The 15,567-nt window shown below is 39.5% G+C and overlaps 2 protein-coding genes across 7 annotated transcripts in view; both read right to left on the bottom strand.

Moving 5' to 3' along the window:
* Nucleotides 1-940: 940 nt before the first annotated feature.
* On the bottom strand, nucleotides 941-9,184 carry apool (apolipoprotein O-like). Its single transcript, XM_042419301.1, has 11 exons — nucleotides 9,081-9,184; nucleotides 7,887-7,985; nucleotides 7,658-7,783; nucleotides 7,128-7,182; nucleotides 6,417-6,515; nucleotides 4,574-4,665; nucleotides 4,352-4,468; nucleotides 3,471-3,720; nucleotides 3,106-3,357; nucleotides 2,354-2,464; nucleotides 941-1,598 (listed from the first exon to the last, which is right to left on the bottom strand). Exons 1-11 carry the CDS (start codon nucleotides 9,090-9,092, stop codon nucleotides 1,510-1,512), a joined length of 1,302 nt encoding a protein of 433 aa, XP_042275235.1. The 5' UTR covers nucleotides 9,093-9,184; the 3' UTR covers nucleotides 941-1,509.
* Nucleotides 9,185-12,212: 3,028 nt separating this feature from the next.
* Nucleotides 12,213-15,567, bottom strand: part of si:ch211-26b3.4 (connector enhancer of kinase suppressor of ras 2) — a 60,551-nt gene continuing 57,196 nt past the window's right edge. For all 6 annotated transcript variants that reach the window (XM_042419875.1, XM_042419877.1, XM_042419878.1 and 3 more), the window contains 2 exons: nucleotides 13,762-14,024; nucleotides 12,213-13,646 (listed from right to left, as the gene is read on the bottom strand). In XM_042419875.1, coding sequence (XP_042275809.1) covers nucleotides 13,437-13,646; nucleotides 13,762-14,024 — 473 coding nt within the window. In that variant the 3' untranslated portion in view covers nucleotides 12,213-13,436. The remainder of the gene's footprint in view (nucleotides 13,647-13,761; nucleotides 14,025-15,567) is intronic.

The following is a 15,567-nucleotide window of genomic DNA, read 5'->3' as shown; positions in this document are numbered from 1 at the left end:
GCACAAACTTTAACTCCGATGCCACAGGAAGCTTGGTCCCATGTGTGTTTTTATCCATGTTTAACAGTAGGAGAGATGAAAAAATATTGACTTGGAATTGATCTGACATTTCTTTTTTTCTCTTATACACATGTGAGCAAACACACACACACACACACACACACACACACACACACATAGAGTACCAGGGTCATGACCCTAGTCAACCTCATGCAGAGTTTATGAGGTCCAGGGAGCTCCGGTTCCTCTGAGGAGCAGTAAAAAGGCTATAAAGATGTTAACAGATAGCATGGTTTCTGGGTACAAACTGTGTGCTTACAGAAATAAGCAAAAACATGTGACACCTCAAGTGCTTTACAAAGCATACATGACATTCCCAAGTCAGAATGAATACACACGTTTTTTGCTCAAACTTTCCGAGTTCTTCAACATAATCATTTCCATGACTAAGATCTGTCCTTTCGTACTGTATGTACATTACATCTGTTCTTCAAATCTGAATGTTAAAGTCAAAGATGTTGTTTCAGCCAAACGTAATTATTGCAGCATGTGGGATCAGATTTACTAGCAGTTTGGCAATTTTCGCTTTACTGGCAAAGGAAGCAGTTTTCATACAGTTTACAATATTATAAGTCAGTTTCTGACTTCATACAACTTGGTGAGTAAACTGTGATCCAGCATGTAAAAATAAGGTTTCACTTGATCTCCAGGTACTACCCTGCTTTCAATACTTAAATCCTCATTCATTTTTTATTGAAGATTATACATTTATGTAGTTATTCTGAATGAGCCTGCATTTTTACTAATATGGTCTAAAATAGACTTAGCAATATTTTTTTCTTTCTTAAATATACAAGTTATGTTCCAAACATAAAAATGTTATAATCTCAGCATATTGTAACCATACTGACATTTAATAGTTGACAAGATTCAACATGAATTCATGAAAAATATAGATTTATTAAGGTTCTTAAATCAACAAGGGAAGACAATTTTTGATGTAACAAAATGAAACAGCACTAGTCCATCTTGTGATGATTATTAGCACGTGTAATATTTTCTGCTTATCAACGCAGTGGGCTAAATTACAATAAATAAAAGCACCATGCATTCATGACGATGACAACCGCAGCACAAAAGCCAGTATCTGTTAAACGACACAGACAAGATGAAAATGACACAATCTGCCACCTGTGAATTAAAAGACTTGTCGACAGTTGTGGGTGTATTTATTTTTCACGCTTCTGTTCTTTTACGCAAACTAACCTAGTTCTGCGTACTGGAATTCACTGCATTCTCGCTATCTTGTAACTGTTCTTGGACCTTGCAAATATAAATGATGTGGGCAGAAGAAATGAGAACGGAAATGTTGATGAAAGACTTCTTAACTATGCCTTCTTGCCTGCATGATCACACTTGCAGGATATACAGAGTGTTTGTCAATCTGTATGAGATACGATGTGATGGCAGTGTGGGAATGAGCTTTCTCCTGAGGCCCGTTGTGGTCTCTCAGCTGCGTGTGCTGTACAGGTCTTCATCCTCTGGGTTGGACTGACCAAAGTCCATGAGAGCTGGGTCTGGCTTGAAACCAGAGCCCCCTAGAGGACAGCAAGAGAAGTGCAACAAAAGCTCAGTCACAGCACAGAAATATGACTTGTTATACTTTTGCTTCCTCTTTAATACAGAATGACTTTCCGAATAAATGCATCAGTAGAATAAACTTAGATCCTATATCATCAAAATTAGAACCAACCACAAGTACAGTTCAGTACTTCAGTACAACAGACATTGAATGCACTCAGATCCACACATGCAAAAAAAACTTAACTCAAACTTTACTCAAAAAAGACGAGAAATAACGGTAGTTGATTTCTCTGTTCATCTTTAAGCTAGACTGTGTAGCGTGTATAAATATGTGACTGTGGGTCAAATGTTTGACTCAAGTTTTAAACTGCATATATCCACTCTTGCTGGTAACATGCCATCTAACAGAAGAAGAGAGACAGCTTCTCCTTAGGTGTGTTAAACTGTTCATTCTGTAAACACCTGTCTATGTCTAAGACACTGAATGTTAAGGAATGAAATTGAACACAATGCATCTGTCAGGGTTGGCTTGTGACGTAATCTGATATAATGGGATCTTTTCTATTGTCTGTATTATTAAGATCACACCTACACACAAAAACAAGACCCAGCACATCTATCTAAAGGTGACTTAGAATTCAGGAAATTCTCAGAAGAGATGCAGTGTGTTCAGATGTGTTGGTGTTTGTAAGAATCAGTGCCTATTGTACTGGGTCAGATGACCAGACATCATCTTCCAAACAAAAACTGCAGCAGGTGTTCACAGTACCTTTGTTGTTTTCTGCTGCAGGCTGTTCAGGAGGTGGTGGTGTGTGTGTCGGGGTTGGTGTCTCCTCTACAGCAGCAGCAGGCTCAGGTTCAGCAGCAGGTTCAGGCTCGGCTGAAAATACAACACAGGGTCAGCACCGGGGACATCACTGATGTGTTTCTAAAGCTGCTGATACAGAAGTGGAGGTTTAACTATCATTGTGTAACAACTCCATACTATATACTTGTATCACTATTAAGTATACACTGCATTTATGTATTATATGAATAATGTCTGACTTTTTAATGGGTCCATGTGGGGGCAGCTTATCTTACATCTACAATGCACTCGTCATCGCGCATGTTTAGAGGGGTTTGTCTTTCCTCAGACGTGATGGAAATGATACATCATTTTGACGAACTGAGTCAAAGTCAATTTTCTGCACTTAAGTAGTTTAATTTCTAATACAGAATTCATTTTTATACAACGGTCTATTTACATTACACCCTTGTTTTAAAACGGATTTTATTTTTCAAGTTTTCCAGTGATAATGTACATAAAAGGCAGAATTGGTTTATAGCTTGCCACTGGGAATGAGGTTATATTTTAGATGCAGTGTGTTTTGTTGCAGCACTGATGTCTGAATGCAGGATATACAGTCCATCTCTGTACCAGCAGTGGTTGTCCAACAAAGCAGAATAGTTTTGGCATTGGTTTCGTTTTGCATTACTAATGCACTTTCTGCTCGTTATGGGGAAGAATATTAGTGGTACCTGCTGGCTCTTCTGAGGTCTTTGGAGCAGCGGGTTCCTCTGTGGAAGGAGCGGCCTCAGCCGGAGCAGGCTCAACCGGAGCAGGGTCTACAGTCTCTGGTTCTAAGCTCGGTGTGGGCTCAGCTGCGCTGGCTTCAGTGGAGACATCATCTGATACTGGTTTTAAGGCTGAGGGCTCCTGACTTTCAACTGGGGCAGGCAGTTCCTCGGAGGGAGGAGTAGTTTCTGCTGACACTGATTGTACCGCAAGATCTGGACAAGAGCGGAAATGCAGATTATCATCAGTAGATGTCTTTGTGTGATTGGTGTATGAAACAAAGCGACGGAAACAGAGAAACAAGAAGACAGAGATCAATCTGTGATACCTGTGTTGGTCTCTGTAGGGGCCTGGTCAGGGCATATCTCTGTGAGTGTTACTGGTGACGCGTCCTCTGTTATGACAGTGACAATGGGCTCATCAGAGACTGGAACAGGCTCAACTGATTCCACCTCAGTCTCAGAGACTGCAGTGCTCTGGGCTGAGCTGTCTGTGGTGGAGCTGGGCTCTGAGGCATGGCAGGGGGCAGACTGAGCCTCCTCAACTACTGCAGGCTCTGGATTTGGCACTGTAGCCGTCTAAAAAAAATTCAATGATTAAAAATGTAAATCTGTTTGAGCAAAACTCACATAGATTGTGCCATATAAAATTATTGTTATGAGTTTTAAAATTTGATTAATCACAGTGGAACTGTACTTGTCAGAGAGAGAAATAACTAATCTATAAAGAGAAAGAAGCACTAGATTTCCGAGTTTCTTGAACATTTCATTTCTAATGTGTTAGATTTATTACAATGACTGGAGAGAAAAAACCCCATAATCGCTTATATTTGCATTTTGCAATTTAGGCATGCAGCCAGCACTAAAGACTGACATTGAGTTTGACAGCAGTATAAGCATTCATTTCTAGATCACAAAACCTCCAAGTAACTATGTCATAAAGCGATACTATCATAAACGGGCAAAATGGAAAGGAAATGGAATATTACCTATTAAGACAGAGAAGGGGTTTTCTGCACGAGTCAAATATGTAGGGGTGAAATCATTCGGGGGAAAAAAAGAGTAACCGACTTTTGCGTTTAATCGCCGTTTTGGTTTTAGTCATAAACAGTAAAACGGCTTTACAGTACTTTCTTTTTTTAAACTAGCTGGTTGCATCTGCATATAATGCTCATAATAAATCTGTTCAAATACTAGAATGACTGTTAACCTGTGGTTGTGAAGCAACAATCTCTTTGGCAACAGGCTGCTGGGACTTGGAGGTGAGCAGTGAAGAGACGGCAGCGCTGCTCCACTGCCCTGCAGCATACACCTTCTTGCCCGTCACCTTGAGAGCACAAAAAAAAAGGTGTTTAACTCAGAAAATAATAAGGTTTTTGACTGGTGTTGCCAGAGTAGCTAATGAGATGTCAGCTTTTGAAAAAGTAGATACCTTAAACACGGCCACTGCTTGAGCCGGGTAGCACACTGATGCTCCTGCACTCATCAGGCCCAGTGGAACTGCTAACCTCTTGAAACGAGAGCCTAAAATAAAGTTTTACAACAAAGAATGAAAATCAGACTAACACACAGATTAAATCCTGAAGGTGGACTTCTGACAGACATCGGGTAGATTTACTGAAAAGGGGTCTTTATTAGTGATGGAAATTGAATTTAATAATATTAACGCTCACATGTCATTTAACAGACTCCCCAAAGAGAGACAAACACACAGAGCGAGCAAGACGAAAACAAAGGGGAGATGAGAACTGAAACAGAAACTTTACTTGTTTATGTGCTGTTATTCTTTGAACTTGTGTGGTTTAGCCATGAAGCGTATATAACATCAGAGACAAACTGTGGTCTCTGAAAGCTGATGACTGGAGATGAACCCCTCACAGCTGTCTCACATGAATGGGTCATATTCAAGTTACATATGCAGCCAGTACCTGTGACATAAACACACCAGCTGTATGAAAGGGGTGTTGTCTTCTACAAAGTGAAAGAGTTATCCAAGACTTGTATGCTGAATAGATGGTATGTGGAACTGCTGATTACACAATAGTTATTAGTGAACTAATAACCACAAATCCAGATTCAGAGTGAATAAATGAGAAATAATAAAACATGTAATGCTTGGTTCACTATGTTAGGCTGATGTACTCTACATTACTACACATCTGTATGGCAAATGCCACTCAAGATAAAGCAAACATGACATTACAATAGATTCATGACAGTTTCTTTTTCCACTGATGCTAAACAACAGCTGTTTCAAATAATGACACATCTGAATGCTGCAAACTGACAATCTAGTTTTCCAGTGGAGCAAATTCTTATGCAATCATCTAATATTTCTCTGTTTTTGGTTGCCTAAGAAAGTAAAGTATCAGTTACAGAGAGTTGGACGTGTGTTATCAACCAAACTATGTTGAAGGTTTGTACCACATGCTTGGTGAGATGTTTGGTTTTGTTTACTTTCACTATTTCTTTATTCAGTTATTTTACAGTTGTTTGTGTAAAGGCAACACTGAACACTGATGTGTTTGATTTTAGGGCTATAGTGAAGGATTATTTTTACTCTGATTAATCTGCTGATTATTCTCGATTAATCGAAAAAATAATAGTTACAGAATACCCATTACAATTTCCTAAAGTCCAAGGTTAAGTTTTCAAATTGCTTGTTTTGTGTGACCAACAATCCAAAACCCCAAAGAGATTCAGTTTACTTTCACAAAGGCAAAGAAATGACGCACATCCTTACAACTGAGAAGCAAGAACAAAGGAATGTCTTCCATTTCTGCTTGAAAGATAACTTAAAGGATGACGTTATTATCAAAATAGCTGCAGATTCATTTTCAGACATTTGGCTAATTGATTAACTGTTTGAGCTCTATTTGGTTTACTGCATTTAAAGAAAAGAAAACTGTAGGAAAACCAGTTTGTACCAGAAAATGATGAGTTCTGGTATCAGGAAATGTTTAAACAATGCCCTGCTCTAGTGCAGCAGTATGTGATGTACATGTACTGTAAAAAAAAAAGTTTGGATACATTTTCTCATTCAAGTGAAGAGGAAGGTGTGTCCAAACTTTTGAATGGTGCTGTATATAAAAATGTAATAGCAGCCGCTGTAATGAAGCATCTTACTTGCTCTACCTTAATAATATGCTGAAGTGATGTTTGGTTAAAAGTAGTCCAGTTTTTAACCTGATAAATACACAGCTTAACAGCTCACAAATTAATTGTTCCCTGTAGACCCAGAGCGTGTGTGATATGGTGACTGGAGATCAGGTTACCTTTCCGTGCCAGGAACATGCCAAGCAGGCCAGCCATGGTAATGGTGCCAAATCTGGGTAGGAAACCTGGGGGAGGGTCTTTCAAGTAATAGAACACATCTAGGAAAACAAGTCACACATGAGCACAGTTAACATGCTGAAAAATACTCCACCGACTTTCTCAATTTTGAGCTGATGTCTGATGCTATTTGTTCATGTGGGGCCTTTGTTTACTACACTAGCAGTAGCAACACAAATAATAACAATCACAGTTATATTATGTGCAGCAGTATCACTAACAGTAGCAGTAATAGTCATGTTGGTAGCAGGGATGGTAAGAAGATTACATAGTATACCCAGTAATGCCAAGAAAAACATGCACAGTCACAAATTCCTCATTTTGCTTGTAAAATGGGATCTGTGTGCTACTTTACTATGTAGTCTTGCATATTATAAAACCAATTACTAGAGGGGTTATCAAATAAAGGCATATCTAGATGGCTTAGATATGTGAGATTTGTTTTTAGGGTGTCAATATAAACACACAAGTTTAGGCCACCAAGGGCACTTTGCTACATACAAAACCCCCCAAAGGCAGTAATAGAAATACTACCATCATAGTTCCTCCATTATTCAGCCTAATAGCTTTGTAAGGAGGGGAAAAGTTTTGAGATTCACGGAGGGAGAATATTAGTTATGTATGACACCTTGAGGTGCCTACTGTTAACTCACCCTCTCCAGCATGGTATAGATTTACACTTCCCCTTTTCACAGAGACACAGGCTCCCTGCATGAAACAGAGGACAAACCTTAAACCACTAAAAACAGACCATCAAGACAACAACAATCTAGATAGTGCTGGAATGGATGCATCTGAGTTAGTGTGAGGTGTTTTTTTTCTATTCCTTTCTTCTTGTATCAAACTGTCAAATCTCTTCGCAGCAAACAGTACAGCTGCAGCGTTAACTGCTTGAACACTATTTCCTGTCTGACTCCTGAACTTTGCTGTTTGCAAAATCATACCTACACAGAGCACTTGCAGCACGTGGGACTGTGCTCTGTAACCACAAGCGAGAGGAACAAAAAAAAAATCAAGGTTGGAAAATTAACACTGCAGGTGTGAGATAAGCTGCTGCTGTTCCATTAATATAACACTTCCTTTGCTATTTATACTTCCAGTGTTAGAGAGGATGTGAAAGTATGATGTAATCCTGCAGAAAGTGGCGTTGTAGTGATGTAGATTAACTTAATAATTGGAATACCTTTACAGCCTGGACAAAGGGTAGTATGCTCTCTCTCACTGTAGTTAAGCCACTCTCAATAACACCAGGTCTATCTGGCACAAAGTGAACCTGAGTAGAGGGTGGCAGCGGGTTGTAGATGTTCAGCTGGAGAAAGAGGCAAAGTCAGCATGTTATTATCAGGTGCAATAGTCAAGTGGATGGCGAGGAGTTGTCTCCTGCTATACTTGAGTAACTGGGAAAGGCATACCTTTTCTCGAGTTATCAGCCCATCAGTGGACACTTCGCTCACGGTGTACACTCGGATGGAGGCTATGCCCAGCACCGTCGGGACGGCCACCATCACCACCTAGCACACAATAAAAGTAACTTTAGTATCCATCAGCCCGAAGCAACAACACTAACCACTGACACTACTCACAGATTACTGATGTGGACCACTGATGGTGAGAGTTAGATTTTGTTTAGTTTACACATATGCAAAAGACAGAAATCGATATACACATAAACAACGGAAAAATGTGATGGAGAGGTGCAGAAAACCCTCAAAGGGGCTTGATCAGTGTAAACCTTACTCGATAGGAACAGGAGAACCTGTAGTCAAAATATGACTCAAGTGCACAAGTATGACAAAGAGTAAAAGTTCACATTATGCAGAATTGCCTGTCTTCCCAGTGTCAAACTTATATTGTAATATATATGTGATATTATTTAATTAATATTATTTTTTGTAAACATTGACCTGTAAGCATCATTTTGATGTTGGGAGTGTCTTTTAGTGGCTTAGTTTACTGATTATAATCTATAAAAGTGCGTCACAGTTTATCACGTGTTTTAATGCAAAATCTATGTTAACTAAAGCTGTTATATGATGTAGGGGAGACAAAAGTACTAGTGCGTCAAACCGTACTTTCATACACCTCAGGAATAAATATTTTAGCTGTTTTACATCGTTGATAGAGACATATTTAGCAGAAGTGGTCAGCTTTAGTAGTGAACAGCCAACATTACAGCAGCATTACTGGATAGTGTTGATAACTTAAAGTTAACGCTGACGTTACCTTCACTCACTGTGTTGGTGTAGCGGCTGCGAAATGTGTTCAAACTATCTAATGATATCTAACAAAGCCAGTGCTGATGAATTTCAACATTTAGCAACTGTTATGCATGTTTAGGAGACAATTAATGGAGGGATCACTGCTCAGACTGCTGTCAATTAACGCAACAGAACGCTGTGTACTGGAACTGTTAGTTAGCGTTAGCATCAACTCATTCAACCAGGCTAACGTTCATACAGTAGCTTAGATAGCTTTTCATGCCGTCAGTTCATGTTTGCATCAATGGCTCCGGGATAACAGACGTTAACACACCACCAACGCATTTCTTGAAAATATAAACTTAAAAATACAAAAACTTTGCCGAAGAGAAAATGTCAAGCATTCACCTTGGCCGCCATGACAGCGCTCCTCCTTCTTCTTTAGGCTCCGGTGAGCGGCTTGGACTGGTCCAAACACGGTAAGCTACTGCCATCCAATGGACTGAACTGGTACTGCTGCATGGTGCCAATTCGGCAGGTATATAGATAGCAGTGCATAATGCTGGATGGTCGCACAGGTTTATCAAGCTCCTGTCATGTGGGATGATGACTGTGTTTCAAATGTAGCGTCATGCGTGTAATTGAAATGGCTGGTAAGATGCACTGTTTTGAATACGAGAAGATAACTCTAAATTGACTTACCAGCTATATATATATATTTAAAAAAAAATTTATTGGCTACATTTCATATTCACAAAAGCAGATTTACAGGGAAAAAGCCAAACTTCTTGTTTTTTAAAGGGGTCAAACAGTGTATTGATTCAATTTGATTTTCTTCTAACCCAAAGGCTGTAAAAACTATGAATGCATGTTTTTTTATTTAAAATCTTTATATGAACTAGAACTTCCCCTAGCTCTTTTTTTTTAAACTTTTCCTCTCCAAACCGCAAGATGAATATTTTGATATTCTGTATTTGATCACTTTCGAGTCAAGTCAAGTCAACTTTTATTTGTATAACCCAATATCACACATCGCAAATTTGCCTCAGGGGGGTTTCACAGTTTACTCTTCCACAAAGAGGGAATTGTAACAGTTTTATGGTAATAAAGAAGAAGGGAAAAATGTGATTGAAATGGTAAAATAACACCAATTCGTTTTCATTCGTATTATGACATAAACTACCTTTGAAAGTTATTAATTGTAGCGGTAATTCCACATGAAAGGCAATTGTCTTTTAACTGGAGGCTTATGAACACTGAGCAGTTAGGAGCTCTGTGTGCTCAAAGACATTTTTGACATGCACATTAATTATTGCATGAATAGAATATATTGTGTGATCTCCTTGCTATAGGATGACCTCTGACCTCAGTTTGAAACTTCATCTCTGCCCTGGCAACAGCCACACATAATACATGTAATTAGAAATGCAGATTTAATCAGGGTGATATGTCATCCTCAGATAAATGTGAAATGTATTATTATTATTGAGATAATGGAATTTCAACCAGGAATTACATCCAATAATGTGGAACCTTTTCTTACATAATTATAGTTCTTCTGTGACTGTGAATGAACACTACAACTATGATAATGTCACAGGCATTTATATTACTTGCATTGTTGTCTGAGTGAAAGTATAGCAGAATTTCATAAATGATAGCCTTTTTTATGTTAACTGCAATTTGTTTGGAAAATATATTGGAAAATCTAAAAAGTTAATCTTTATTATCCTCTTCATAGTTTTGCAAGTGAGTAACATTATCAGTTATTGTATCTATATCCACTTATAATGCTGTTTCAATAAATCCAAGAAAAGGTACAAATGAACAAACCATAGCTCATAGTGCAGAGGATTCAGTTTATTGAAGTCAAAGTTTAACAACTTAAGTTTACAATCTGTATTTTTTGTAATATATATTCATATATATGAAACCAAAAAAGGCTACTTTAGGAAGAATAAATGTAATTTTCTTTCTTTTTTAATATCATCTTTAGTCAGTTTAATGTACAGAATAACAGTAAGCTAATATTATCCTTGAAAAAGAGCAATATGTTCCTTTTTTAATGTCGCAGTGCAACTTACATCTTACACACCTGTGCAATGTACCATGAGGTGTACACCCCTGAAAGAACACACAGTGGAATCTCCCTTTTCGGCCTGTTTCTGCAGGTCTACACACACAAAGATCTGGGAGGGATAACACAGTCTGTGCCTACGAATCAGAGCTCCGTTAATCTACAGTTATATCACCTGTTTGGAGGAGCAGCGGTTGGAAAAAGAAGACCAACACTACAGATGAGAAACGGAGCGAGGTCCGCAGACTAGAACTGTATTGTAACTCTTCTACAGCTGTGTGTGTGTAGGAATGCCAGTATAGCCAGTCCATCGTTGCCCAAAGAGAGGGTTGGGAGGCACAGGGAAAGTGCTTGCATCATTTAGTTTCTTTGTGGTACTCTCAAATTAACCAATCGAAAAACATGAACGATATCTCTGGGGTGTGTTTCATATTTCACTACAGTGTGACATGATGAAAAACCTGAACCTACACTCAAAGAACTACAGTAAAATATGAAGAATAAGTACAGATAGTGCTGGATGCAGCAGGTGCTACGCATGTCTCTCAGAGTCTTTGACACTGGGGGGCACCATTGAGTCCTTGGCCTGATGTTGCAGATGAAATGATTCATCTGAGTTTCACAGACATTACAGACCGTTTAGTGTGGAGGTCTATGACCGCCTGAAATCAACGGGATGCTTGAAGGGAATGTCAAAATAGCTTTTGCTTTAAAAAGTAACTACACTTTTGTCTCTCAGGTGAGACTCCTGAAGCCTTTGGACACGTGTCAGTCTCTCCATGTAAACCAAAACATTAAATTGAAACCTCCTGATAGGACGCTAAAGGAGGATCTGCATTAGATCAAATACTGAGCAGCAAAAATGCCTCCCTCAGTCGTTGTACAGTGTGTGTCTTCAAACACTATCTAATGAAAAAAAAGAATACTTCAAATCTATGAACATATGTGTAAAAATTCATTCTTCAACAGTGCTTTTGCATGTACCATGCGCTACAAGTCTAATTATCTTGCAATCATGAGAGGAAGATTTTTTTTTAAAAAAAAAGAAGAAGAAAAAAGAACACAAATGATCCACAATATTTTACCCTGTCCAATCAAATCAGTCCCAGGCCTTTTCTCATGTAACACATCACCAGGAGAATGTCTAAGAGTCAGCCGTGATGTAAACCAGTAAAAACTGTCAGTCAAGTCGATGGTGGTTGTTGTTTGCCTCCTAGTTGTTCAGCTGCTAAACACCCTGCATCTACAGAGTGAAGAGGGGGACACTGCAAAACCTTGGCATAGAATACATCATACTTTACATTATATCTATGACACAAAACGTAAATAGATTTATATATTCTTCTATGTTTAAATATATTTGTAGACTGTACACAAATCTTTAGAAAATGAGACGGCAAATGCTTTTACCTGATATTTTGAACAGCAATGGTAAAGAGGCCGATGAGACATAGACCCTGTGATGCAGCCAATGAGATATAGAGATATAGAAAGTGCATTCTTTGTAGTGAGTGACTCCTTTGAAAAGAACTCTCCAGTTCTTGCATTCGCTGTTTAAGAAAAGAAAAGAAAAGAGGAAAAAAAAAAAACTGTTTTGCACCCACGCAAATACATACTCTCTGTCTTCCCTCCGCTACCTCTAGAAGCATATCACAGTGGTAGTGGAACGCAAACATTTACATCAGTATACACAGCAGTATACACATATACACAAGTCTTTGACGACTAGAGAGAGAGAAGAAACAAAGGAAAATTAAGAAAAGAGAAGGAGGAGATGGAGAGAAACACAGACAGAGGAAGAGAGAGAAAAGAAAGAGAGGGAGAGAGAAACTGAATGGTAGAATTGCACTCTATCAGAGGAGCCTCCTTCTGCAGATAAAATTGTGTTTTTTGAACAGTTCACAGTTTGAAATAGTGTGCATCTAGCCAGCACAATTGGTTTCTCAATGCTTATGACGGTCGTTTTCATTGGTTCCCGGAGGAACGGCTAAAACAGATAAACCAGCATTGATGGCTACCTTTCACAGTCTTATATTTAAGTCACTGCCCTCACTTTCCCCACACTGTCCCGTCAGATCAGCCTGGAATAACAGTGAGGTCCCTGTAAATCAATGAGATATGCAGTGAGAGAAAAAAGAGAACGAGAGAAAGGGGGAGAACTGGTGGCTCTGGGTGCAAAGTTCATCAGTACAAAAGTACAGTGCTGTGGTGAAAAGGATTCTCCTCTGTATTGCTGCTACATAGCTCCCCCTGCCCCCTAAAATCAACCGGAAAAATAGCAAAACCAAGAGGATACAAAGAAACGAACATGTTAAAAAGTCTCCTTTTTTTCCCATTTTGCTTGACAAGCGTGTGGAGTTTATGCTGAGTTCCATAGACAAAGGAAGATTAATGCTTTCTGTTCAGGCATGCAATAGGCACCCTGTGGGGTCCTCAGGATTATCAAAAGTTCATACACGCAGGTCTCAGACTGTTCCCTCTATGATATTTACACATTGTACAATGTGTGTTCCTGTGTGTGTGTGCGTGTGTGTGTTTGTGTGAGTGCGTGCTCAGAGTTGTGATCAGGAGAAAGGATTTTGATGTAAAGCTCTATGTGTGTGTGTGTGTGTGTGTGTGTGTGTGTGTGTTTGTGTGCATGTAAGTGCGCGTGTATGCAAGTCCAGTCTTTGCTTCTCTTCTCTTCCTCACACGTGTGTCTCAATGAAGGAATGTGTGTGGGTCATGAGAGGCGCGGCCAGCGGGGAGAGGTCGTCCTGGCCGTTGGTGCCGGGGCTGAGCTGGCAGATGTCTGAGTAGAGCTCGCTGTGCCACTGCTTCCACTCTCTGAAGGTCTGGGAGCACAGGCCAGGTTCCTCCAGGAGGGCACAGATTACTGACAGCTCTGACTCTTTGGCCTGGTGGAGCAAAGAGACATCATGGGATCACTACATTGAATCTTCACAAATATTTTTCTTCTAAAAATCCCCAATTCTCTGCTGTGTTGGAGACAGAATCCTCTGTTTGCGCTACCTTCAAGGTGCTGCGGAGGGCTCGGACCCGGTGCAGCCTGTCGTTGAGCAGGGGGTCCCTGGCTCTCTGAGTGAAACAACGTCGAAGCTCCTGCCTGCTACAGGGTTTTGGGTCTCCTAGGGCCGTCACGTTGGCTTGCTCCAGGGCCCGGTACAGCTGCTCTAGCCCATCCAACGTCTCCGGCTCACGGCCTTCCGACACTCTCCGCTCCCTTCCCTCCGACACCCTCCTCTCTCTGCTCTCAACTCTCAACTCCCGCAGGTCTGACAGCCAGGGAAGAAGCAGTAAGTCAGTCACTGCTAGTATGACACAGTAAGGGTCATCTGGATGTACAGATGTGTTTAATACTGACAGGACAAAAATATCTCCTAATGATATTGCTCAGTATCTCCTCCTGCTCAATGGCATCTTGCAAAAGTGTTATTTCCAGATAGCAAATTAAAACATTTTCTTTTCTCCTGACATATTGGGCCTCATATGCACAGATTAGTTCTTAAAGGTCCTGTAAAAGTGCTTTAGGAGAACTTTTTTTGGGTTCCTTTACCATTACTGACGTCGCTACATAAATACATTATCTTGTGGGTCCTGTAAAAGTGCTTTAGGGGAACTTTTTTGGGTTCCTTTACCATTACTGACATCGCTACATAAATACATTATCTTGTGGGTACTGACCCAGGCTCCCGACTGTTTAATGTGAGCAGGTAAGAGGTTTGTTGATTCCAGCGTGGAACCTGATTGTCTAAATATACTAATACTCTACTTGCAACCCATCATCTGGGGTTATGTCTATCAAAGATGGATTTTTCCATACTCAGATGGTTTTATTTGAATGATTTTCTGAGGCCATAAGCGATAAAGCTGCAGTTTTTTTTGTTTGCTTTTTTTTGCACATTATATTCATTCATTCACACTTTTTCCACCCAAAGAAACATACAATTAGTGCATTCAAACTCAAAATGATCTAAGAGCTAGATGTCGTTTTTTTATTTTTTCACAAGGTAAAAGGTTTCATAAACCTCTTTCACAAGGAAAGAGGTTTATAGTTTATTCTTTTATCTATTTCTATCTATTTATCTTGGAAACAGCAGTTGAGTGAAACAGTCTTACCACAAAGTCCATTCAGTAGCTGTTCTGGAGCTTTCAATTATATCACATGATCTTCATCAGCATATAGAGTTTGCCCAGTTGTGATGGCATTGTAGATGTTCAAATTTGCATGTTTTCTGAGCTCTTTAAAGGGGACATATCATGCAAATTTCCAGGTTTATATTTATATTCTGGGGCTCTAGAATATATTTGTATGATTTAATTAATTAAAAAAAAACTCATTTAACTTATTATTAAATGAGTTTTTTCAGCCTGTCTGAAACAGACTGTTTTAGCTCCTGTCTCTTTAAGGTCCCCCTCCAGATGAGCCCACTCTGTTCTGATTGGCCAGCTCCCAGAACCTGTCCCTCAGCAGACAATAACAACAGTTGGATTTCACTACTTTTCTGGTTCTTTACTCAAAATGAAAACTTATAAAGTACATTTGTACATGTTTGAACCCGAATCCGCTCCGAAATATATGCTACCTACATTATATGCTATATAAGGCTACCAAGAGACGGCCGTTTGTGGGCATGCACAAACAATCTGATGTCATCACAAGGAGGGAGTAAAGGTAACATTGCACCTCAAGTTTTGGACATTTGACCATGTTTATCATAGACATCCAACATCGTAACAGTATATTAGAAAAACAAACAAACACAGGAAATCACAGAAGCATAATATGTCCCCTTTAAGGACTTCCTGTCCATGTTG

This window comes from Thunnus maccoyii, chromosome 8 (genome assembly GCF_910596095.1).
Source record: "Thunnus maccoyii chromosome 8, fThuMac1.1, whole genome shotgun sequence".
NCBI lineage: Eukaryota > Metazoa > Chordata > Actinopteri > Scombriformes > Scombridae > Thunnus > Thunnus maccoyii.
The sequence above is the reverse complement of the archived record's forward strand: the minus strand, read 5'-3'. Positions and strand labels throughout refer to the sequence as shown.

Coding starts and splice junctions, on each gene's coding strand:
- apool (XM_042419301.1), bottom strand. Junction 4,469..4,573: donor AAGCAGTGGCCGTGTTTAAG/GTATCTACTTTT, acceptor TGTGCTCTCAAG/GTGACGGGCAAGAAGGTGTA. Junction 1,599..2,353: donor TGCAGCAGAAAACAACAAAG/GTACTGTGAACA, acceptor GCTGTCCTCTAG/GGGGCTCTGGTTTCAAGCCA.